This window comes from Rhinatrema bivittatum, chromosome 7 (assembly GCF_901001135.1).
Source record: "Rhinatrema bivittatum chromosome 7, aRhiBiv1.1, whole genome shotgun sequence".
NCBI lineage: Eukaryota > Metazoa > Chordata > Amphibia > Gymnophiona > Rhinatrematidae > Rhinatrema > Rhinatrema bivittatum.
In genome coordinates, this window is record NC_042621.1 from 97,347,533 (window position 1) to 97,373,749 (window position 26,217).

A 26,217-nucleotide genomic window follows, 5' to 3' on the forward strand; every position below is an offset into this window, starting at 1 on the left:
CGATTAGTCTTAAATGTGCCCCATGCTAACTTCATGGAGTGCCCTCTAGTCTTTCTATTATCCGAAAGGGTAAATAACCAATTCACATGTACCTCTCATGATTTTAAAGACCCCTATCATATGTTGTGCTTTACGAACAAGAAAGGCTTTTGAAATTTGCTCTCACAATGTATTATTTTGTCTGCCTTGACTGGTGTGAGTTGTTTTTCTCTTAATTTCTTTACCACTGTCATCTTGTCTTTTAACTTCTTTTCCTGGTTCTTTCCTCCCAATTTTATTTTTTTCATCTCTCCGTTCTTCATCCACCTATCCCCTTCATCTCTGAAGGGGATAAGATGCCTGCAGGGACCCTCAGTGGACTACAGGCTTGCCTCGAAGGCACATGAGGCAGCCCTCCTGCACATTAAAAGCTTGTCTCACTCTCAGCTCCCTGCCTCAGCATTCAGTTTCCCTTGCTCCTTGCTGTGGCCACCCTAGCACCTTGTCGGAGCCTTTACTTTGATCCTGGTTCTGTTACTAGTTCTTGTGTTGCCTTGTCCTTGTCTTGGTCCTAGTGTTGTTTCTAGTTCTTGTGTGGCCTTCCAGCTTCTTGTGTGTGTGTATGTTGTGTCCAATGTGTCTGGTGTCTTGCTTGTCTTCGCCTTGTTTTGCCTGTGTCCTGCTTGTTTAGCCTCGTTCCTGTTTTAGGCCGCCTTCTGGTGTGTTATCTCTCCGGTCCCTGCCTTGCCCTGCACTCTGTTTCTGTCTTATCCTGTCCTGGTCTTGCCTTGAACTCTGCTTCTGCTCTGTTTTGGTTTTGTCCACTTGTTGTTTGTCCTTGGTGCACTCCTTGTTCCATGTTTTGTGAGCCCCCTGCCGTTCCCTGCCTTTGTGGATGCCCTCCTTACCCCATCTCCAAGTGCACGTCCAGCTGGCCACCAGAACCTGCAGGCTCAACCCAAGGGGGGAGGTGGCTGGTAAGGCAGAAGACCCTGCCCTGCCCCTGTTCTGGACTCCTGACTCGCTCCTGCACGGCCGGGGCACCTACTGACTTTCTATTTCTCCTTTCCTCTCCCCCTTGCCTATTATCTCCTTCATCTCTCACCTTCTCTCTCCCTTTTCGCCTCCTGCCACCATCATCAGGGTTAAAAATACATAAAATCCTAACATCCAGAATAAGCAATAAATGAAAATGCCTATGAAAGACAAATGAACATTAATATGTATAGCGACAACCTTATTAATGAAAACCTGATAGCTGAAAGTTGCAAAACAGAGGAAACAGAACCCAGAGTTTGGATATAGTTTGGGTGCCAGTGGCAATGGAGGCTTGTAAATGGATACAGAAGTTTGGGTTTTCTGTGTTTTCTACTTGCAATGATGAGAGTAGTTTGGCTGCTACGGAATAGAGCGGCATTGGATAACTGTACTTGTGCAGGACCTGTGGATCATCCTAATCATTGGGTCATTTCTTTCTTAGCCACATACGTGATTTGAGTTTTTACCCCAAATTCCCCTCTTTACCCTTCTCTTTTTTCACCTCCCTTCCCTCTTCCCCCCTCCTCCTCCCTTTTCCCTCCCCACCCCAGTCCTGCCCCCTTTTAATGGTAGGGCTTGGAAGGAAGGAAGGAAGGGGGACGTGTGGGAGGAAGGAGCTGAAAGAGGAGCAGGGAATGCAGGATGAGCAGATATAGAGGGCGGATGAGGGGAAAAGAGGGGATGGGGAGGAGAAATAAGGGGGGATCCAGGAGAGGGAGGATGGATCTACTCTCACCTGTCCTCCCTATGCCAATCCCTCCACATCCCCTCTCTCATTCCCCTGATTTCCCCTCCTCCCGGCCATTTCCTCACACGATAACACGCAGACTTTCTGGCCCCTCCGAACTTCCCTACGCACCCAGACCACAACCTCTGCCAGTGGAGGTGGCAGAAAAACAAAATCAGTATCTGAATTCAAGAAAGCTTGGGATAAACACAGGAGAGAGTGATGGGAATTGCAAAGCTAAATTAGTTGGGCGGATGGGCCCTATGGCCTCTCTCTGCCACCACGTTGCTGCGTTTCTATGACACGCTCACACTCCTTAAGTACAGCGTCACCACCAGGCCCCTGTTACCTTCCCTTCTGATCTCTCCCCTCCCCACGGGCTGCCAGCCCAGGCGTACTAATATGGCAGCAGCAGGCAGCACCTTGCGCTCCTTCCACTTCCTCGGTTCGCAGTCAGCGTCTTGCGCCTATGACCGTATAGCACTCAGCCCGTGTGATGGGGGGAAGAGGAAGAGGCCCGAGGAGCTGCCACCGCCTCTGTTAGATTAAAGCAGTGGAGAGACAAAGAGATGTGTCTACTGATGACAAAGCAGCTGCCGCTTGACTTGTTCCCCCCTGTCTCCTGTGGTAGGAACTTGATTGTGTGGTGAGGCCTGGATCCTGCGGCCCCTTTCCAGGGCCACAATTGCTATATTGTCCTACCCGAAGTTTGTCTGTGTGGCCCATCCCCTTCTGATGCCTGGGAGGTTGCCAGGATTATTAGGATCCTGTGAAAGTTACAACAATCAACTCTGTAGACAAAGCTGATTTAAGTATGTCAGATAGAGTTACTGTAAAAATACATCTTCCTTTCCCTTCTGTTTAATCATTTTTTGTTCACTTCAATTTTTTTTTATTAATAAAACAATTTAATTCAGTGACCCAGGAAAGTGAGTGCTGTAGGATCCCCATCTTTTTAGTAAATGGACTGTGAAAGCATTTCTCAGAACCCGGCAATCTCAGGTTTTGAGGTTGCAGTGCCCCCAGAAACCCTCAGGTAAGTAAAATATTAAAGACTTGCACAGAAATGGGGAAAAGATCTGGGAAAACTACGTACACTAAAGCCCACAGCATGGGAGAGAAGTCCCGGATATAAAAGGCAGTCATGGAAGAGGTTGACTTGGATGCGGTGGCTGTCGCAGAGACGCAGTACACGGAAAACCATGACCGGGATACAGTTATACCAGGCCGCAATCTATTCAGGAAGGACAGGGTAGAAAGCAAGGGAGGAATGGTGCATATATATATATATAATATATATATATATATAATATATATATATATATATATATAATATATATATATATATATATAAACGTTAAAGTAACAGTGCTTACAACGTAAGGAGGAGGCACCCTGGCTTGCTCTGGAAAGAGGGCATGAAACATCTATTTAATATGGAAATGATATACAGACCTCCACTGCAGACAGAAGAAATGGATGGAGATTTAATAGTAGATATTTAGGAAGTTGCCATGAATGAGGAGGTGCTATTTGCCAGGGGATTTCAGTCGACTGGATATTGATTGGGCCATCCTAGCTGCGCTGTCTTCTAGAAACAGGTAGAATTGTTTCAGCGACAGGTAATGGGATTCACACGGGAGGGGGGGACGGTGTTTTTTTTTAATGTTGGTATGGATGATCCATCTGGGATCCAGTGATCACCAGCTGGTGCCATTCAGGATTAGAGCAGAGCGATGAAGATTCATTCAAAGGCCAGGATCCTAGGCTTCAGCAACACTTAACCGTTAAAAGAGGGGAGCAGCTCGAGGAGCCACGAGATGGATGGGAAAATCTAGGGGAAGTGGAAGGGCAGGGGGAAATACTTAAAGGAAATATTACAAGGGCAACTCACCTTTTTTGTGAGGAAAGCAAACAAAGCGAAGAGGAAAGAGGCAGCTTTGATTATTCTAAAGAAGTCCTTGAAAAGGTAAGGAAATAAAAGGTTAAGCATTCATAAACCACAGCAAATTGCAGAAAAGGTGGCATTAGCTGAGAAAGCTAAATGAAGCTGGAAAAGTAGTCAGGAACGTAAAGAAGAAAAATAGCAAATAGGGTAAAACAGGGCAGCAAGATTGATTTTTTTTTTTTAAGATATGTTAATGGTATTGGGAGACTCAGAGGTGAAGGAGAGAAATAAGAGGATGACAAGGCAAAAGCAGAATGGCTTACGAAATATTTATGATCAGTGTTCATTGTGGAAAGTCAAGGAACAGGACCACATAAAATATATAGAGCTAAAAGTGAAGTAAACCTCAATCGATTTTCAGAAAAATGTGTTTGTGAGGAACTAAGTAAACTTAAAGCAGATAAAGCGATGGGGCCAGACGGGCTACATCTGAAGGTATTAAGGGGAGTTAGAGACGTTCTGGTAGCTTGTCTGGCTGACCTATTTACTGACCTCCTTTACTGGCTCTGCAGCAGGAATCTCACTCGTGGTGCCAGGTGATGACATCATCAGGTCAGGGGATTTAAACCCCAGTATCCCAGATGACCAGAACCTTCTCAGCAGGCCTCCTGCCTTCAGCAGTACCAGTTGCCAGCATTCCTGTGTTCCTGTTCCCTACTTGCCTTGTGCTCCTGCCTGTTCCACATTCCTGCTTTCCTGCTCCACTCCGGCTCTCTTCCTGTTTTGTTCCCGCCCTGCATTCTTACCCTTCCTGCATTGTCTCTGCCTTGGCTTATATCTCCTTGCTGACTGACCTCGGATTGTGCCTTGACTCTGCTTCATTTTAGGCCTGTAAGTCCTGCTGGCTGCCAGAACTTAAGGGCTCAATCCAAGGGGGAGGTGGTTGGTCCGGCGGAAGATTGTTTTCTGGTGAGCCAGCTGCCACCCGTCAAGGCCTATCTTGTGCTTGCACGAGATAAGCAGCGCCAACTTAACAGTGGTCCAAAAGCTCACTACCGCACAGCATGACAGATACCAAAATCTTCAACAGGGTAGATCGCCAAGAGGGTGTGGAAAGCATGAGGAGGGATCTAGTGAAGCTTCAGAAATGATCTAGAGTCTGGCAGCTAAGATATAATGCTAAAAGTAATGCAGTCATGTATTTAGGATGCAAAAAACCAAGGGAGCAGCACAGTGGAGAAGGTCAAATTCTTCTAAGCACGAAAGAAAAGCGGGATCTGGGAGTGATCATATGTGATGATCTCACAGTGGCCAAACAGCTGGATAAAGCAAGACAAAAATCAGAAGGATGTTTGGCTGCATATAGAAACATAGAAACATAGAAACATAGAAATGACGGCAGAAGAAGACCAAATGGCCCATCCAGTCTGCCCAGCAAGCTTCCCTCATTTCTTCTCCCATACTTATCTGTTTCTCTTAGCTCTTGGTTCTAATTCCCTTCCACCCCCGCCATTAATGTAGAGAGCGGTGGAGGAGCTGCATCCAAGTGAAATATCTAGCTTGATTAGTTAGAGGTAGTAGTAGTTAGAGGTAGTAGTTAGGTAGTAGTTAGAGGTAGTAGTAACCGCCGCAATAAGCAAGCTACACCCATGCTTATTTGTTTTTACCCAGATTATGTTATACAGCCCTTATTGGTTGTTTATCTTCTCCCCTGCCGTTGAAGCAGGGAGCTATGCTGGATATGCGTGAGGTATCAGTTTTTTTCTTCTCCCCTGCCGTTGAAGCAGAGAGCTATGCTGGATATGCATCGAAAGTGAAGTATCAGGCACATTTGGTTTGGGGTAGTAACCGCCGTGACAAGCCAGCTACTCCCCGCTTTGTGAGTGTGAATCCTTTTTTCTTCTCCCCTGCCGTTGAAGTTATGCTGGATATGCGTGAAGTATCAGTTTTTTCTTTTCCCCTGCCGTTGAAGCAGAGAGCTATGCTGGAAATTCGTGATGTATCAGTCTTTCTCCCATGCCGTTGAAGTAGAGAGCCATGCTGGATATGCGTCGAGAGTGAAGTATCAGGTACATTTGGTTTGGGGTAGTAACCGCCGTAACAAGCCAGCTACTCCCCGCTTTGTGAGTGCGAACCCTTTTTTCTTCTCCCCTGCCGTTTAAGCAGAGAGCTCTGCTGGATGTGTGAAGTAACAGTTTTTCTTTTCCCCTGCTGTTGAAGCAGAGAACTATGCTGGATATGCATTGAAAGTGAAGTATAAGAATGGAGTGATCAAGCTAGTTTGAAAGGCATCAGGAATAGAGGAAGGTGGAGGTAGTAATTTGGATATTTGGTTTGGGGTAGTAACCGCCGTAACAAGCCAGCTACTCCCGTCTTTGGTGAGTTGCAAATCCTTTTTTCCACATTTCCTCTTGCTGTTGAATCTTGGAGTGATGTTGGAGTCACAGTAACCATGTGTATGTTTATTGACTAAGGGTATTGTCTCCAGGCAGGAGCCATCATTCTGGCGAGTCACCCACTCTTCATTGGCGGCCTCTTGACTTTATGGATCCACAGTGTTTATCCCACGCCCCTTTGAAGTCCTTCACAGTTCTGGTCTTCACCACTTCCTCCGGAAGGGCATTCCAGGCATCCACCACCCTCTCCGTGAAGAAATACTTCCTGACATTGGTTCTGAATCTTCCTCCCTGGAGCTTCAAATCGTGACCCCTGGTTCTGCTGATTTTTTTCTTATGGTAAAGGTTTGTCGTTGCCTTTGGATCATTAAAACCTTTCAAGTATCTGAAAGTCTGTAACATATCACCTCTGCTCTTCCTTTCCTCCAGGGTGTACATATTTAGATTCTTCAATCTCTCCTCGTACGTCATGCGATGAAGATCCTCCACCTCCTGGTCGCCCTTCTCTGTACCGCTTCCATCTTGTCTTTGTCTTTTTGTAGATACGGTCTCCAGAACTGAACACAGTACTCCAGGTGAGGCCTCACCAAGGACCTGTACAAGGGAATAATCACCTTCCCTTTTCTTACTCGATATTCCTCTCTCTATGCAGCCCAGCATTCTTCTGGCTTTGCTATCGCCTTGTCGCATTGTTTCGCAGACTTCATATCATTAGACACTATCACCCCAAGGTCCCTCTCCTGCTCCGTGCACGTCAGCCTTTCCCCCCCCATCGAATACAGTTTCATTCGGATTTCCGCTCCCCATATGCATGACTTTGCACTTCTTGGCATTGAATCTCAGCTGCCATATCTTCGACCACTCTTCCAGTTTCCTTAGATCCGGTCTCATTCTCTCCACTCCTTCCGGCGTGTCCACTCTGTTGCAGATCTTAGTGTCATCCGCAAAAAGACAAACCTTACCCTTCTATCCCGTCCGCAATGTCGCTCACAAAGATATTGAACAGGACCGGTCCCAACACCGATCCTTGCGGTACACCACTTAAAACCGCTCTCTCTTCAGAGAAGGTTCCGTTTACCATCACACATTGTCTTCTGTCCGTCAACCAATTTGCAATCCAGGTCACCACCTTGTCACTCACTCCCAAGCTTCTCGTTTTATTCACCAGTCTCCTGTGCGGAACCGTATCAAAAGCTTTGCTGAAATCCAAGTATATGACATCGAGCGCTCTTCCTTGGTCCAATTCCTTGGTTACCCAGTCAAAAAGTCAATCAGATTTGTCTGACAGGATCTTCCCCTGGTGAATCCATGTTGCCTCTGGTCCATCAATTCTCCCGGACTGTAGATAGTTCACTATTCTCTCTTTCAGCAGAGACTCCCATTACTTTTCCCACCACCGAAGTGAGGCTAACCGCCTGTAGTTGCCAGCCTCCTCCCTGTTCCCACTCTTGTGAAGCGGGACCACCACCGCTCTTCTCCAGTCTCTCGGCACCACTCCCGTTTCTAGGGATCTATTGAACATGTCACACAGCGGACCCGCCAGAACATCTCTGAGCTCCCTCAATATCCTTGGATGAATCCCATCAGGCCCCATGGCTTTGTCCACTTTCAGGTTCTTTAGCTCTTCCCACACATTTTCTACTGTAAAAGGATTTTCATCTATTCCACTTCCCTCCAGTTTCTTGTTGTGTAGAGATGGTCCTTCTCCAGGGTCTTCTTTAGTGAACACAGAGCTGAAGTATTCGTTTAATATTTCTGCCATTTCTTCGTCTGTCTCCACACATTGATCATTACCACCTTTCAATTTACTATACCACTTTGGACCTTTCTCTTTTCGCTGATGTATCTGAAAAATGTTTTGTCACCATTTTTTATCTCCTTGGCAATCCTCTCTTCTGCTTGATTTTTTGCCAACTTGATTGTTTTCTTCGTCTCCCTCAGTTGATACAAATATTCTTCTTTGTGCTCCTCCCTTTGGGATCCTTTATATTTCTTGAATGCTGTTCTTTTAGCTTTAATTTTGTCAGCCACCTCCTTTGAGAACCAGATAGGTTTCAATTTTCTTTTGCTTTTCTTTATGTTTCTAACATATAGAGCAGTTGCCTTGGTGATTGCTCCTTTTAGATTGGTCCACTGCTGATCCACATCTCTCTCGTTCTCCCATCCTTTAAGTTCTTCCTCCAGGTACTTTCCCATTTCCTCAAAGTCTGTGTTTTTTGAACTGTAAAACTCGGGTCTTTGTGGTTCTTTTCCCTATTCTATTAGTGATATTAAACCATACCGTTCGATGATCACTGCTGCTGAGGTGGGCGCCCACCTGGACATCTGAGACATAGGGAGAGGAATGATCAGAAGAAAAAAAAAAGGTGAAATTGCTCCTGTATAAGTCTCTGGTGAGACCTCATTTGGAAATCCTATGTACAGTTCTGGAGATCACAACTTCAAAACGATTTAAACCAGTCGGAGTCAGTCCAGAGGGTGGCTACTAAATGGTCATTGGTCAGTGGCCTTTGCTGTATGGCCACAAGACAAACATAAAACCATGTACACCCTGGAGGAATGGCAGGATAGTGGTGATACCATGTAGACATTTAAATACCCCCCAGGTTTCTATGAAATAGAGGTATACCTCTTTCAATGGAAAGAAGGCTCTAGAATGAGGGGCCATGGGATAGACTCAGCATCAGAGATGGCCAAGTTCAATTCATGCTTAGATAAAACTGCAGATTGGTTGCATGATAATAAATTACAAACTAATAAAAGAAAATCAGGCAATCTGGTTTGGCAGATGCGAAACAAATATTAAATTGGCTCCATGCATGCAGTACTTGGACATACCTCTTGTTGAGGAAATAAAATATTTTAGGGATGTACCTGGACTCTGCATTATCTGTGTCAAAGCATGTCTCCTCTTTGTCTAAATCAAAATTTTTTTTTAAATCTGCAAATGATTCAGAGACTGAAACCTTATCTGTATATTTCAGATTTAACTATAACATCATGGGCCCTAGTCCAATCAAAAATAGACTATTGTAATTCTCTCTATATAGATATTACTGAAACTAATTTAAAGTGAATTTAATTATTACAGAATATGGTTGCTAAAATGATCAAAGGTGTATAAAAAAATCAATCATACCTCTCTGGTACTTAGAGATCTGCACTGGTTGTCTGTACATTGCAGAACTGTCTAAAGTTTTGTGCTGGACTCACAAAATACTGTCAAAAGGGCCTCCAGATTATCTTTCAAATGTATTGGTTCTTTTTAACCCCTTGAGAAATTTGAGGTCTTCACAAAAGGGACTGTTGTGATTACCTCTCTGAAAGAAATTTACTTGTAAGGGACCAGGCAATTGACATTTCAGTACCATGTCCCATTGATCTGGAAATTCTTTGCCAAGGAGAGTCTGCATTACAGTTACTGAAGTGTTGCTAGAATTTGATTATGATGTGCATTTTACTTCATCTGTGAAGGTGAGTATTTCTGCTGTTGTACAAGTTTTATACATCAACAAGACTATTTAAAAATATAGTTGGATGGTGTATCTGAATTCCATATTAATATACATTGGTCTATTTCTGTTATGTAAAGTCTGTGAAATAATAATGTTGCAGACAGGATAGTAGTAGGCCGGGCATAAAAATAGATGTACATGTGCCAGGTTTATTTCCCCCTCAGAGTTGGCAAATCTATGCACAACCTTGGAGTTAGAGCACCTGTCCACCCTTCTCCCCCTCACATGAAGAAATTAGAAAGTTTTAATGTACCTCTCTGCCCAATTTAGCTTATGCTAGTAGCAATAGAAGATGGCAGTTCACCATCCTTGCTTTAGATAACTGGGGAAGCCATAACCCACATTTGCAGAGCAATAGGAATAAAGAAACCATACATTTTAAGTCTACTGAAGGCCATAAGGAAATGTAAAATGAAAAGAGCTAAAATAAAACGTACCTGAACTTGCCACATTAGAACTCTCCAGAGGTATGCCTTCATCATCTCTGTCTGATAACAGAGCTGCCATGTTAGATCTGCTCCCACTGGGCACAGCTTCTGTTAATGTATCTTGTCTTCCTCTAGACAATGCCGATTTTTTCTCTAATTCCGTAGCAGCAAGGTTTTCCAGAAAGCGCTGTCTGCAAAAGTATATGGTATCAGAACATTTTCAAGGTGCACAGCAAAAATGAACCTGCAAAAAAATGCTCAGTTATCATATACAGCTAAACACACATTTCATATAGGGAGAATCTAATAAAGACCAATAGATAAAGGTTTCCTTGCTGCAGCTTATGGGCAAGGAGGAGAAATGTAAAATGTTCATGTCAATAAAGTTATCTGAATCTCAAATGGTGCTGTGACTCATGAGTGGCAATGTCATCAGTTAGTTAGGGAAACTTGACCATTAGGCAAGCTAGGCTGTCACTTAGGGGGTGCCAAAGAGCAGCTGCAGTCACAGCTAAGCCATAGTGCTGTTTTGGTATGGCAGGTTTGCTATATAGGTTCTGAGAGGCCAATATTTGGGTAAGTACTTACTACCCAGCTTAATTCAGTGATAGTCATTTAGCCGGTTATGTACTAAACCAGATTAACTACACTTCTCCAGCTAAATAATAGGCGGGAAATGGGCGTTTTGGGGAGGAATTACTTATTCCGTTCACTTAGCCGGATAAGGGTCAATATCTGGATTTATCTTAAGTTAACTGAATAAGTTAAACCTGCTCAATAGCAGGTCTAGATTTAGCCTGATAAGACTTATCCGGCCAACTAGCGATTTCTTTGGGAGATATTCAGTAGCATAGCTGTGCTGCTGAATATTCTTTGTAAATTAACCAGATAAGTCTTATAAGTCTTACTCAGACGGTGATCTTTGAATATCTACACCAAGGGTCTGTTTTGCAGGGCTTTGCATACTTCACAAAGTGTGTGGTAATGGAGGGAGTGTGTGTCACTGTTACTGAGGAGACACCAGAATTTTATTTATTTTTTTTTTTTTTTATATATGAGTAGTAAGGGTAAACATCCTAATTCAGCCCAGCCAGCCATTTCAGAGATTGCCTTTAGCCAATGTGGTATGGAATAAATGTATGTGTGTCTTGATTTTATTTGCAATCTACCCTCAAATATCACAGATGATTTTATATAAATGTTTCAGAAATCATGCTAAAATGTCTAATGAAGATGATATCATCTGTGAGTTTTGAGGGTAGACTGCAAATTAAATCAAGATATACATACATTAATAAATTTAAAAAAAATGTATATATAGACATACATGCACATGAAACAAGGATTTGCCTGGGGCACCCAATACCATTGCACCGGCCATGCACAGGACCCCCCACAATCACCCCAATGGGACAAGCATTAAGCATAAGGGGATCCTACGCATGCGCCTTCTCTAATGTAATGTATATTATTCAATGCAGAAAACATGAAGAAGCATGCGAGAGTCAATTCACAGACATAAGATGAAACATCACAGGGAAGACCGGTCTGCCACCTTCATGGGAGAGCATTTTTCAAAACCAGACCACTGCATCATTGACCTTATGATTAGGCTAATGAAAGGAAACTTTAAAACAGTCCAGGCACGCAAAGCTTTTGAAGCTAAAATTGATCAGACACTGTAACTGATAAAAAGATCTCAACAAAGACTTAGGTTTCCTATCACTTCTTGAGCCACAAAATTATACTGCCTGTCATCTTCTGATCAACCATTCCACTGCTTCACCCTGGCTTTGTAATGCCTTTTATGATTTATTTATGGCAGCCACATTACTTTATATTTTCTGCTAATGTCATCTTTTGCGCATTCAAATTCTGATCTAAGGAAGAAGAATTAGCTCTTGAAAGCTAGTCAAGAAATATATTAAGTTAGACCCATAGAAGGCATCACCTTAGTAATATATACACCTTTTTAAAAATTTCTTAACCTTCATTTCTGTGCATTTATTTAAGTGGACTAATATGACAGCCCAACTACTTTTTTCATGCGTGAGCATTAACCTTTTTCTATGTATTTTATTTGATACACATGCTTTGAAAGTGTGCATTTGGGGGTGAAGCCCATCTTCGCATGCATGCAGCAGGTATAACTATTTGTTGATTTCAATGCCTGCTTTCAAAGATCTAAAGTATGAGAGTTAATCCTTTTCCCCCTCCAAGAAAGCCTCTTACCATGCGTGGAAAAGTCCACCAAAAATCGTGCTCTGCGGGTACTTTTACATGCATAGGCCCCGCGAAAATTGATTTTCAAATGGTGATTTACACACAGAAACCAAAGTTTTGGATTCACGCTGTGCTGGGGATCAGACTGGGAAGGAGAAGCTGGAGCCTGGTTTTGAGCTGGAGAGGAGCGGGCAGTGTGTGCTGTGGAGGTGAGGAAAAGGGGCCTGGGGGACAAAGAGTGGTGTGAGCTTGTCCAAGCTTTATCTAGAAACCGTCTGTTTAATTTTCAAGTCTTCCACTAGAAGACTTCGATCCATTTTCTTTCTTACAGTTCTAGCTTAGCAAAAGCCACAATTCTGGCTCAAACATTTATGACAGTTGATTCTGTATCTTCATTACTCTCAAAGCCCAGTGAAAAAATCGACGAAAACTGAATAGATGAGCCGGAGATACAGGTGGGAGATTTGCATGCTACAGCCTCCTGCTATTAACTTACAGTGAAACATCACTTCAAAACAAACAATGGCAAAGTCCTAAGTTACAGAACTTTGACTGAGAAGTTCTAAATTGCAGAATTCTGAGTGAAAGAGGGATCTGAGAGAGAAATGTACTGAAACAAAGTCTTATCAAACACACAGATTCTCATCCTGACTCAAGAGGCAGCAGAAACCTTGGCTGCTTAGTTCTCAGAGCAGCAAGGAAAAGCCAGGCAGGATGGAAGAGCCTGCACTTATTCTCATTAGTGAGAGGGTTGGGCAGGAGGCACGAGGGGTGACTAGGATGGGTATTAGGACTGGAGAGCAAGCAGAGCATGTCTAGAATAGAACGGGTAAGAAAGCTGGAGAGGAAGCAAGAGGGTGGATGGAACAGAATGGAAAAGAGGGCTGGAGAGAATGTATGGGGGTCAGCTAGAATGGAATGGGTCAGAGGGTTGAAGAAGAGGCATGAAGCGTGGCTGGAATGAAACAGAATGGGACAGAGGATTGGGGAAAAGACAAGAAGGGTGACTAGAATGGAATGAGTAAGAAGGTTGGCGAGGAGGCATGGAGGGCGGCTGGAATAGAATGGTAAGCGATTGGGAGGTAACTTTCAAAGGAGTTATGCACTTAAATATAACATACTATTGTGGCTATTTTCAAAAGCCTACTTACTCTAGTAAAGTGCACTTACGCGAGTAAATCCTATGGACAATTCAACAGCATCTTCTGTACCAATTTTCAAAAGCCTACTTACTCTAGTAAAGTGCACTTACGCGAGTAAATCCTATGGTCAATTCAATAGCATGTATTGTACCAATTTTCAAAAGCCTACTTACTCTAGTAAAGTGCATTTACGTGAGTAAAACCCAGTTTTACCTCTGTAAATGCTTTTTAAAATTGAGCCTGTGGAAAGGAGGCAGGAGGTGGCTGAAATGGAATGGGTAAGAGCATTGGAGAGCAGGCATGGGGTGCTTGGAACAGAATGGGTAAGAGAAGACATGGAGGGTAGCAGGAAAGGAGCAAGGAAAAGGGTTGCAGTGAAAACAGAAGGCTTGATTATTTTTTGTGTGGGTCTGTTTATGGATGCAAGGTTTAAATACCCAACATTAGAAACCCTACAGTCCATCAGTATTTCTCCAAGCATCTAGGTGGCTCAGTCTGACCCTAAAAACATTTTCCCTTGCCTCCCACAATTATGTGGGAAAAACCACCCAATTAGCTTCTTGCTGCCTATTTCACAACCTGCCACAGAATCAACCTATCTGAAAGCTTTCACACCTCTTAATTCAGTTTTTTGAAGAAATCTGCTGCCTGCCTGCTTTCAGACTCTGTTCCTGCTCCAACTCTCTTCCCCGTCCCTGAAATAGCCCTCTTCCTCCTTTCCTGAACTGAAGAAGAGGGTGGGGGATGAAGCTGGAACGACGGAGAAGCACTCTGAATGATTGATGCCTCAAAGATCTCTTAAATCTTTATCAAACCAAAAACGCTGTTGATATAATTTCTTTATACCAAGGTTCTTCTACCTGCATGTACGGCTAATCATACACCATTTGCATAGACCTGGATGTGTTTTGGACGTTTGCAACTGCTGGTGTCCCACAGCTGGCAGGGAGGGCATGAACTTCAATTCCCTGAAGCCTCGATGACTGACACTACTGCTGACAAATTTCAAACTTGACTAATTGAATCCCCTTTTGTATCCATTACCAAGGGTCCAAAATACGTGCACATCTCTTTCTGTAATTAACAGCATGACAAGCTGCTGATGCTGAGGGTATTTTCAGCATAAGCAAGCTCATACTCTCGGAAAGATGACAAGAAAATATAGCAAGGATGGTTGCATTATTTCAGTTCAAAACAAAAGTAACATTTCATGGTTAAAAGTTTGTAACTTCTTTACCTTGTTAAATTGTTGATTTTTGTACTTGGTACAAACAATGTGAATGTTTGTCAATTAAAAAAATCACTTTTTTGGCATAGAGGGTGAATCTTTATACAAAGTTACACAAATTTGCCATATATTTACCACAGAATTTTGAAAAATTTGCCACAGACATACAATGTCCTGTATGAATGCATTTTCAAACTTGATAAAATGATTAAGCTTGTGAAAATATTACATTTGCTATATGAGAGTGAAATTAGGAGCCACGCAAGTTAATCATGTGCAGATTTGGGCTTATGTATGGGGCAATTGTCATTTGAAACTTTCCCCAAAATGAGTTTTTAAATGCATTCAAATGCAGTGCAAATCCTGGTTTAACGCCTTCTTCCAATCCATTTGACATGCATTGCCCCCTGTGTTTGCAAGCTCCCTGAGATGAGCTGTACAGAATCATTTCTGCATGGCATGGTCTGCCCAGGAGGTATTGAAAATTGACCTGAATATGCATTTCAACTTCATGAAGACTGTACTACACAACATTCTCGAAGGATCATTTTTTCTTGGTTATGTGTTTTTTTACATATTTTTATGAATGTTTGCTTGTACATCACTTAGAGGTCTGGCAGTAAGTGACTAACAAATGCCAAAATAAACGAATAAAAACATGAGAATTTTTTTTTTTTTTTTTACACATCACAGTCCTTTTAAACTGCTTTAATGCACTCCAGTAAAGACAGTCACATTTCACTGCTGAAACTAACAGCATACAGGCCGATTCAATAAAACGTGCGGGAGAGCCGGCGCTTCGAGTTAAGCGCCCACTCTCCCGACGCGCGCCCAGGTACCTTCTCCTGGGCACGCGATTCTCTATTCAAATGAGGAACAATATCACATCCCTAGCGCCTCCTTATTAGCAGAAGCGGCGGCTATCAGCGGGTCCGACAAACAACGCTTAGTTTTACCGGCGTTGGTTGTCAAACCCGCTGACAGCCACGGGTTTGTAAAATGGACGCCGGCAAAATTGAGCATCCGTCTTCCAACCCACCGATCAGCGGGCAGATTTTTTTTTTTTTTTAATTTTTGGTACCTCTGACTTAAGATCGCTACGATATTAAGTCGGAGGGTATACAGAAAAGCAGTTTTTTCTGCTTTCTATATAAGGGGTAATAGGAGCATGTCGAAAACTCGCGTCCAAACTGGTGTTAAACGGTGCACTTGGCAGAGTGCACCATGCTGTATCAGCCTGATAGTTAGGATACTCGCACTTTATTGTACTAACTGCACTGCATATTAAAAGGATTATTTTCAAAAGGACTGATGCTCAAACCTCGTTTTGTGTGGGTAAATCAGCTTTTGAAAAATGTCCCTGGTGGAGGAGGGATACAGGTGTACAGGGAAGAGTGCACACAAAACTTCATTACATGCAGACGTTCACCGCTCTCAGGGTAGGTGTGTCAGAAGGTAGGGTGGGGGGCAGGGAAAACATGGAATACTTTTCAAAGTGGACAGATGCACATCAGTCCACTTTGAAAAGTGGCATAAATTATGCATACATAGAGGAAGGGTTAGGTCGGAAGATGGAACGTGCTCATGGGGATTTCATTTTGAAAGCCCTGCATGTACATTTACACCTGCTTCAAGGTGTAAATGTACATAGGCACTAAGTCCCTGCTGTCCCCCTGCCAGCTGTAGTCCTCCATTTCCATCTCTCTATCCCAACTGCATGGGTTCTCTGTATCTGGAGCCCCAGAGCACACATGCAATCAGTGACCATATCAAGATGTGCTTCACCCTTCCCAGGTGCTGAGTGCGTTTGGTTTTCTGCCTAGTGGCTGCCTCAAAACACCAACATACGCAATCAAAATCTTTCAATTTACACCTTTCTCGTGTGTTACTGCCCACTGAAGTGATTGCATGACACACTACCTGCTCATTTTAAGGCCTGTCATTCTCTCCCAGATTGTCTGCTTTTCCATGGGATAAAGGGCACCTGTTCTGATCCACTGAGGGACTCAATCAGTATAATTATTTCACTTATGAAAACCAAACCTGCCCTGCATTTCCTTAGATAACATCATCGTTTTCCGTTCTAAAACAATCATCCCCATTAATCTGCAATCCATAATGAAATATTCAGCTATATATCAATAGCCCTGATTTCTTTAGTTTGCTCAGTTGCCACTAAATGAGGTCCAACTCAAGAGTAACATTTCAGGCATAACACACAGCACGGGGGAAATCTTTTTATTCTTACAGCTCAGCAGGGAGGGGGACATTCTCCTGCTTCATGATACTCCATTTCCCTGCTATATATGTTTGGAAGTGTCTTTGGAAAATTGTAAAACTAATATCTAGCATAAAGTTTACGTGATCCTGTTCAAGACAAAGCATTTTCATTTTTCTCTGAGGCGAACCAGGATTTATATGATGGAAGCTCATTTTTCTGGATTTAGATAATGTTCCTTTTAGCAGTGGTCTTCAGCTTGGATTTACCAATTTATTATTCATCAATAGGAAATCCAGGTTAAAAATGCACTGTATCCTTAAAAAGCCAAATAAATAAATCCACTTACTTGAAAATGCTCGTTTCCCCAAAGCCATTGATCTTGCTTATCTGCTCTGTGGATGTAGAGAGAAGCTTTTGTGATTCACTGCTGTAAGGGTACATACTTTCAACAGACGTTCTGCAGAAAGGAATACAGACAATGAAATATTCATTGAATACTCCTAATACACAAGTGTTTTATCTATAAAACAGAAATGAAAATTGGAATTTTAGGAATGCCGGTCTTGTCTAGCACAGTTCTCAGTCGTTTCTAAATAACGTCTAGCCCAGTGATTTCCATCCCTGTCATCGAAGTAGCCTACATGAGATTTATTTGAATACATTGGACTGCCCATTTTCAGTAGTACTCCTATCTGCAAGCATACAAAAGTTACTCCAGATTTTCAGACATCTGTGACGAGAGTTGTGCTGCTTGGAAAGTTTGCCCATCTCTACCCATAAAAGAACATGTGTTGGTTAGCAAGTCAGTATCACTTCTTGGAGGAGAAGTCCATTACCTGCTATTAATTAAGTTGACTTGGAAAATAGCCACTGCTATTACTAGCAACAGTAGCATGGGATAGACTTAGTTTTTGGGTACTTGCCAGGTTCTTATTGCCTGGATTGGCCACTGTTGGATACAGGATGCTGGGCTTGATAGACCCTTGGTCTGACCCAGTATGGCATGTTAAGTTCTTATGTTCTTAGTCTGTGCAAATAGTTTTTAGTGCATTCTATTTTTGTTTTTTGTACGTGCAGAGTATATCTTCCATCTTCCCCCGCCACACGATCTGGCACCACCAATGAGTCACAGCTGACTCATTCCATGCAGGCACCAATCTCACATGCAGTAGGCATGAATGGGAGGAAGATTTGCAAGGTGGGGGAGGAAGAGGAGGCTGTAAGTGTGCAGTACCCTAAATGTACACAGGGCCCACACTTTGACGGATAAGCCAACTTCCTAGTCAAAGCCCCCTTGCATACCCAAGGCCTAGGTCCTGGCTTCTACATGGCAAGCTAACCAACTGGAGGAAAGGCAGCCAAATCCTCCATATGCAGTTGCCTCTTCACAATGCCTACTTTTCACTCTTCCTAGGATCAGGTCAAGTCAGATTTTTGTTAACTGCACTGAGCAATAAACATTTCTTTGGAAATATGGTCTTTCAATTAAGTGTGAGGGTGGTCAAAAAATCATTCCTTACTAGTGGGTCTTACAGTCTCCACAGACCCTGAGCGTGAGGTCAGATTAGAGTAGGAATGATAGAGATGTCTGGCATCAGGAGTTTAACAAAACTCCTCTTTCCCTTGTGGTACAGGATTCTTCATCTTCTTCCTGGAGGTCTCTCTTGCAGAGAGAAAAGTTCTCCGGAATGGTCTCTCCAAGGGGAAGGGACAGTCTGCCTCCTGACCTGGGAAGGTGACTGAGGCCCTTCAGGCCTTGGGAGCCCGTGTACTACCCTTGAGGGTCAAAGGGACCCTTGAGACTTATGGAAGAGCCAGAGGTGGTCTCAAGGAAGAAAGCGGTACTTCCCTACTTCTCAGCTGTCCAGGGAGATGGCATCAGCTGTATAAAGAATGGAGCTTCCCAGATGGAAATATGAGGAGGATTGCCAAGCTTGGAGTCGCTGGCTAAGGAAAGCATCAGTCAGAGGCTCAGCTTTCTTTGTCTGACGGGGCGCAGCCAGCTCTAATTCACTGAATACCAGACTGCTGCATCCAGATTTGCAGGTACTTCCAGGGGAGGGTTCTCCTTACCAAAAACACCTACTGCCAGGGTGTACAACTGAACTATTGACAGACAGATTTTTTGGAACTTTATTTTTTTCTGTATTAACTGTGCACTAAACAAAAATGCATCTACTGTCATTTTTACCTGCATTCAGGTTTTACCAGTAAAGGATTTTATTTTGAACACTTAACAGTGGTGGTATGCGTTTTTTCTACTGGGCTGTTGCAGATGGCGTCCAGGAACAAAAAACCCTTAAGGGGGCTTGAAAGATTTTTCCGTTTCCTCCAATGCAGAAAGGACCCGAGAATTGCAATGGCCACCATGAGCCTCTGTTGCTGAGAAGCTGTTGCAGGGGCTACCTAAGAAATTAATTTAAATCTTTGCTCCCTAGGGAGCAAGCAGATAGCAGCAGTGGGCAAAGCTGGAACGCCAGAGACCAGCAGCCTGCACAGATCTCCCCTTCCCCCACCTGCCTCTCTTGCTACCTCTGCCTCTCGAGCCACCCAGGTACGGAGGCACACAGTGCCAGGAGGCACGCCCAGGAAACCACATGTTGCCCACTCCCTTTCTCTGAACTTAAGGCTATTGACTACAGATTTTACTAAAAAAACAAACAAAAGAAAAAAAAAAAAACAAAAAAAACAACAATTCCCCAATTCAAGAAATAGCAAAGTATGGTAGAAGATGGCATCTAATATGCACTGTCAAAATTAATATTAACAACTCTCCCCCTGGGGAAGGATAACAGAGCAAGGCGAGATTTCAGCTGCCTTGTCACAAGGGTCTCGGACAACTAACTACAAGGCATTAAAAATCAGTGAACACTGATCAGTGACCAGCAAGGACATATCACCTTTTGTCTCATCCACTTAAAATAGCGTGGCAAAAGTGCTCGTGGTATTAGCGCACACAGAGCACTGAAAATCAGCAGCACACGCGCTGAGCATTAGCACGTTCCCCATAAGGGCCCTTATACCGCAGGCACCAAGAATGTGCACCTTATACAGGCAATGATGCGCAGGAACCCACATTTTAGCTGCGTTAAACCTGACAAAAGGACTCATTTTCAAAAGGCTTTACACGCGTAGATGGGCTTTTGAAGTCTGCTATGATATACGCTGCTTTGACGGGCGCAACTCCCTTTGAAAATTCACTCCATCGGGCAAACCGGATCTCGGGATGCGTCTGCAGGGTATTCGACATTTGGATCAATAGGGAGGCTCTAAAAAGCGAGGGGGCAAACGAGAGCGGAGAAGATCAGATGCAAGTTGTTAGCGATGGAGCCGAGGGGGACCAAATGCATCTTCCCACTTAAAGCTGTTTGTAATATTTATTTTCTTTCCAGAGCTGTTTTGTACTCACTCTCCCGCAGGTTCTTCCCTTTCTGCATCGGAAGCAAGCAATCTGCTGCCGCCGCTCAGAGCTTCAACCGATGAAAAGGCTTGCGAGGCGGGATGGGCCGGCCCGGAGGGAGGAGCTTCCGGCCGCCTCTGGAGTTGGGAGTCAGATACCGTCTGCAAGTTTGGTGCAGAATTGTCCAGCCCTGAAAGAGGCGAGCCAGCGCTGCTCAGGATCTCTGCGGTATTTCCAAAGGATCGCCTCGTGCGTCTGCTCTCCTGCATGGCAGGAGACAATTTTCTTCTGTCCTTCTGGGCGCCCGCCACCATTTCATCCTGTTCTTCGTCTTCATGCTTTAAGGCGCTCTGTGGGGAGAGAGCGATTTTAGTGCTGTGAGCCAGAAAAAAATGCACTTCTTATTTATTTGAAAGATTTCTTCTCACAGTTCACGGTGGAGTACAATAATAAAACATGCACCATACAAAATAATTGTATTTATCAAACCCAACAGTTACTGCTCATTGTCCATCAACAAATATATGTAAAGCATAATAAACAGCACTTACAAAAAATGTATACCATCTATAGAGATAGCATAGTATTTACATGGCACCAAAACACAGAGGGCCTGATTTTAAAAAGCATTTACTCGAGTAAAAACCAGGTTTACTGGGGTAAATTCACTTTACTTGAGTAAGTGGGTTTTTGAAAATTGCTACAATATATGCCATTGACTTGTCTATAGGATTTACTCACATAAGTGCACTTTACTTGAGTAAATGGCTTTTGAAAATTGCTACAATAGTAGCTACATTTACGCATGTAACTCCTTTTGAAAATTACCCCCAGAGGCAGCAAAGATTTCCACCATTGCTACTCCTTTGCAATACAAAGATTGCTTTGGCAATGGAAGAAATCCAGACTGTAATGTCTGAAGTCCAATTGTGCCAAAATTTGTTTCAACATTGGCCCAGAAGGGAGTGTGCCAGGGACGAGCCTTCTCCTAAATGCAGCAGCTATGCACATTCACACAAATGCCAATGTGTTCCTGCAGGCTACTGTTCTGCAGTCCCCACTCTGAATTTCATAAATGGAAGATCGTTCCTGCCCAAAGGTTATGAAATTTGACCTCAAATGTAAAACACCCCCCCCCCCCAAAAAAAAAGATGTGTAGCTGCATTGCATGCCACCTTTGGCATTGTTAAGGAGCTTCTTACAGGTCAACGTTGTGCATTGTATGAATGCCACAACATTTAATTTGCACAAATCAGATTCAGAAACGTGTCCTCCAAAGTGGAGTTTATTGCTTTTTGCAAATATATATATATATATTTTTTTTTTTGCAATTTCATGTGTGCGTCAAAGTTCAGGATGTATGGCAGGTACCATAACAAAAAACACAGTCAGGGCTCACATGCTATGTACACAGCTTGTCAATAAAAAGAACGCAGATAGACTGGGAAGGAGCCTTTCAGGGAGACCAAACTTTAATTGTTGTAGAAGTCTCCTGCCTGCATTGGGACTGGCAGTAGCTTTAAGATTCACATTACACCGGTTCTTGTTACCAATAGCATTAGAGCTACAAATAACACTGATAATGATTCGGGATACATAGGTTTGCTCGGCCAGGCTGAGGTTACTATAGAAAAACTGCTGGAAAACTGAAAAGTAGTGAGCAACAACAACTATACACCCTTCCCGGGATAAGAGAAGTGGTTACACTAGAAAAGTCACCATTCCTTATATTCCTCGATTCTCCAAATTTCTCAATTTCTATGCTTTTACTCTTCCAGTTCCTTTCTTGCTACCAGAGATTCTGTGCATCAAACTCTTTACACCATAGGCACCTTTACAAACCCCTCTGTACTCTGTATTATTATACATGAATCACTATAGACTCTTTGCAGCTTAATGTACAAGAATGGACTCTGCTCCACATCCATATCCATGTAGCCTCAGTTCCCTTCAAGCCGATACCCCGGTACATTCCCCAGTGTCCCTCACTCCAACTCCAACTCAAGCCCATACCTGTGGGACCTCCCGATCTTCCTCCACTTCTTGGAGGCCACCCTGGGCAGAACTCAAACCCCGGATGTGTTCCCCCTAACAAACTCCCCGACAAACTCCTCAACTCCCCCTTTTATACTATGAAAACATTCCCTTCACAGGATCTACCACCTCATTTCTCTTGAAGAAGACATTTTGCTTAAAGCAGTGGTTCCCAACCTGGGGTCTGTGGACCCCTCGGGGTCCGCGAGACCAATCACAGGGGAGGCAACCAAAGTGCAACTGCTGAGAAACAGAGCAGGCTGACCTCAACTCTGAGGAGCTCAGCTCTCAGGCTACTGCTGTCTAATCCCACTGCCTGCTCCCATGACCAGGCGAGGAGGAACACTGATTTAAGAAACCCAAACCGATACAGAGAGGAGACAGGGAACAGTGCAGCTGATTGCCACCACGAGGAGTCTGAAGCTGCAGTGAGAGGAGGAGGGAAAGCCTGCTGTCACCAGCACCTTCACCAGCTGCTGCTCCATACGACCAGAGGCAGTACCAAGCAGGAGGTCCCTGTGTGCTCCCCTCAGACAGGTTCCTTTCTCACTTATTTCAAGGGGCTCTCTCCCCATTACTCTTCCTCCAGTCTTTTCTTTTCACATTTTAGTCCTCCTCTGGGGCACCAGTAGCAGAATAGGATTTTCCACATTTTATTAACCAGCTGGAGGGGGGGGGGGGGGGGGGAATTTCTTTTGATGTAGACCCATATGTAGAGTGACTGACCAGGGACCTCTAGGGTGACGTCAGCCTTCACCCCAGTAACGCAAGTGATCCCCCTTTTCTCATCACCAGCCCTGTCACTAGGAGTGCAGGGAAGCTTTCCCCCTTTGGCTGTTTACAATAGTCTACCGGCTCATTTCTTTTTAGGGGGTTTGTATTAGCATTGCTATAAGGAGGAGGGGGAGGGGCACAAATGCATTGGCCGCCAGGCACCGGAAATGCTCTGTACACTGCTGTATAAATATTCATTGAGGAAACCAGACCTGTCTGCAATACTTAAAGAGTAGAATTTCCCACTGCCATAGGGAGGGTAATTTTGAAATCACTTTGAGGGAAATATATATATATGTGGGTTGCACTAAAAACGGGGAATTATTAGGGCATGCCTAGGCCAGCAAAACAGGTATTTTCAAAAGTATGCACACTATTTCCCCACCTTCCATAGAAATAGCATGTGAAAAGTACATGAGCTTTCAGCGCATGCGTTTTACATCAGCTAATTTTCAAAGGGAAACTATATGTGCAGGCTTCCTTTCAAAATCTGCTAACAAATATATGTAGTAAAAGTATCCACATACTTTGCAATTATGTGGGCTACTCAAAATTGCCCACTTTGCATTGATACATTTGTCATTTTCTTTGGGGCCGATGCAATATTTGAGCGCAGACAACGGGTGCTCAACATTGAGCGTGCGCTTTCCTAAGGCATGCCCAGGCACCTCTCCTGGGTGCATGAAGCAATATTTAAATGAGGGGCTGCGCTGACAAGGAGGCACTAAGGACAAATGGGTGCCCAGGAGAGGTCGGCTGTCTGTGGGTTAGGAAAGCGGACGCTCAATTTTATGAGGGTTAGGAAAATGGACGCTCGTTTGAGCATCCGTTTCCCTAACCTGACCACCAGCACTTTAAAAAAAAACAAAAAAAAAACCATTTTTTTTTTTTAAACCTTTTAAACTTTTGGTTCCTCCAACTCACCACAATATTAAATCGGAGGATGTACAGAAAAGCAGTATTTTCTGCTTTTCAGTACAATTGTTTGGGCTGCTAGGAAATTAATGCCTGCTCTGGGCAGGCAATTTCTAAGTGTAAAAATGTGCAAGTTGGGCACACATTTTTCTTTTTTTTTAGATCGGGGTGAATAACTAATAGCCTTATTAAAATATATTTGCATGTGATAAGTGCTATTAGTTTCGACGCGCATTTTTTATTTATTTTTTTTTATTTAACATATTTCTATACTGGTCTTCATGAAGGGATTCATATCAGGCCAGTTTACATGGAACTTAGGGGAGTAACTAGTAAACCAAACAAGAGAGCCGAAGCAAAGTTACATATAACAAAGAGATAGAACTTGGGGGCTAGAGTAGCCAGGAAGTAGAAAAACAACAATAAACAATTAACTAGAAGTAAAATATATATGAATAGTAATGGGACTAGTGCAAACGTCCCATCAGTTAGATTGAGTCTGGGTAGAACACTTTAGAAATTAGGGGAAGGCTTGGAGGAAAAGCCAAGTCTTAAGTTTTCGTCTGAAGGTAAGAAGGCAGGTTTCCAGTCTAAGGTCAGTCGGCAATTTGTTCCAGAGGATTGGGCCCGCTGTGGAGAATTTTGTTCCAGAGAATTGTTCCAGAGAATTTGTTCCAGAGAATTGGGCCCGCTGTGGAGAATTTTGGACTCGCTAATCCCTTTATAGCATAAGGGGCTGTGGAGGAGCGTCAAAATTGTGCATCCAACCATGGGTTAAACAGTGCGCTCAGCTGAGTGCACTGTTTTGCATCAGCTCCTTTGTCTTTTAACAGACAGAACATGGCCAACAGTCAGTTTAGCTTCTGACAACATATCTGTACCTGAGCTCAATTAGAAAGGTAAGGGGTATGTAAGGTAAGGGGTATGTACCACAAGAACCTGGGTAATTGCCAGGTTCTTGTGGCCTGGTTTTGGCCACTGTTGGAAACAGGATGCTGGGCTTGATGGACCCTTGGTCTGACCCAGCATGGCAATTTCTTATGTTCTTAGAGGTAACCCAAAAGAGGTAATGAACTGGCAGATTTGTGTACTGCAAGAATCTCCATCTCTTAGACAAAAGTAGAATACTTATCCTGTTAGTTCCCTTAGATAACGTGAGGCCAAAACTCAAAAGATCAGACAACAGATAAGTTATCAGAGATATTCAGCAGGATAAAGCTATTTGGGTACACGTAGCCGGATAACTTTGAAACCTAACGAGCTATGTTTGAATATAGCCGTTTAGGTTTCAAAGTCATCCAAGAATGTGATCTCAGATAACTTAATATGAACAACCATATTCAAATGATATATCCTATTAAGTGTTGACCCAACTCCCATCCCCACCCCCCCCCCCCCCCCCAAAAAAAAAAAACCTTAGTGGGCCTGCCAGTCTGATCCCTCACCCCCTGTAGGGCACTGCACTCAATTCCCCCATCCCCCTTCAGCGGCTCAAGGAGGGACGTGCTGGGCCCGGTGCCATTGGTGGCCTGACGCCAAGGCCCCGTAGCACCTTCTCCATGGCCTGCTGCATGCGCTTCTCCAGCAATTTCTTGAAGATCGCTCACATCAAGGCAGACTCGGATCCAGGAGGTGTGGCCAGATCTTGAGAGCTGGATTGGTGACAGACATCAGGACTATTGGAAGCCGTAGCGAACCCCTGGGAACTGTGAAGGACTGGCCTTCCTCACCATGAGGTCACTTCAGAGGCATGCCAGCTGAGGCTGGTGCATCCCTGTGCCTGGCACCGTGTATCAATGGGGACTGATGTTGATGTTCGCTCGGTTCGGTCCCTCCCCAATGCCAAGGCCAAAGATAATGAACCCAATGTCTTTGATCTGGAAAAGGTGGGTGATAGTCCACCTCCGGCAGCCCTGGAAGCCATCAACGTTGACAGGGCCGATGGCCCCATCGATGTTGATGCCAATGTGGAAAAAAAACAAACCAGTGAAAAACACTCCAAAAAGGAGAAAAATAGAGAGACTAAACTTTGCCGTGAGACACTGAGCTCCATGGAAAAGAAGAGACTGAGGGGACCCATGTGGATGCGTGACCTAATGCATGCTCAAGCTTGCTCAGAGAGGCTCAGTCAAAGTTCTAGAAACTTTGACATACATTTTCTGTGCCGGGCTCCATCGGATGACATCACCCATGTGCGTGAGGACTGCCATCCTACTTGTCCTTGGAGAAAATAGAGTCCCAGTGTCAGTTCTTACAGGTGTAATTATTGGGCAAGGCTAGAAGCAGAGCATGACCATAATGCCAATAAT

At 43.8% G+C, this 26,217-nt stretch overlaps 1 protein-coding gene across 2 annotated transcripts in view; it reads right to left on the reverse strand.

The window, feature by feature from the left end:
- The window catches only part of FHOD1 (formin homology 2 domain containing 1), a 302,110-nt gene that overhangs the window by 92,770 nt on the left and 183,123 nt on the right, over window positions 1-26,217 (reverse strand). For both annotated transcript variants that reach the window (XM_029608780.1, XM_029608781.1), the window contains exons 10-12: window positions 20,195-20,535; window positions 17,132-17,242; window positions 9,981-10,162 (exon numbers count right to left, since the gene is read on the reverse strand). In XM_029608780.1, coding sequence (XP_029464640.1) covers window positions 9,981-10,162; window positions 17,132-17,242; window positions 20,195-20,535 — 634 coding nt within the window. The remainder of the gene's footprint in view (window positions 1-9,980; window positions 10,163-17,131; window positions 17,243-20,194; window positions 20,536-26,217) is intronic.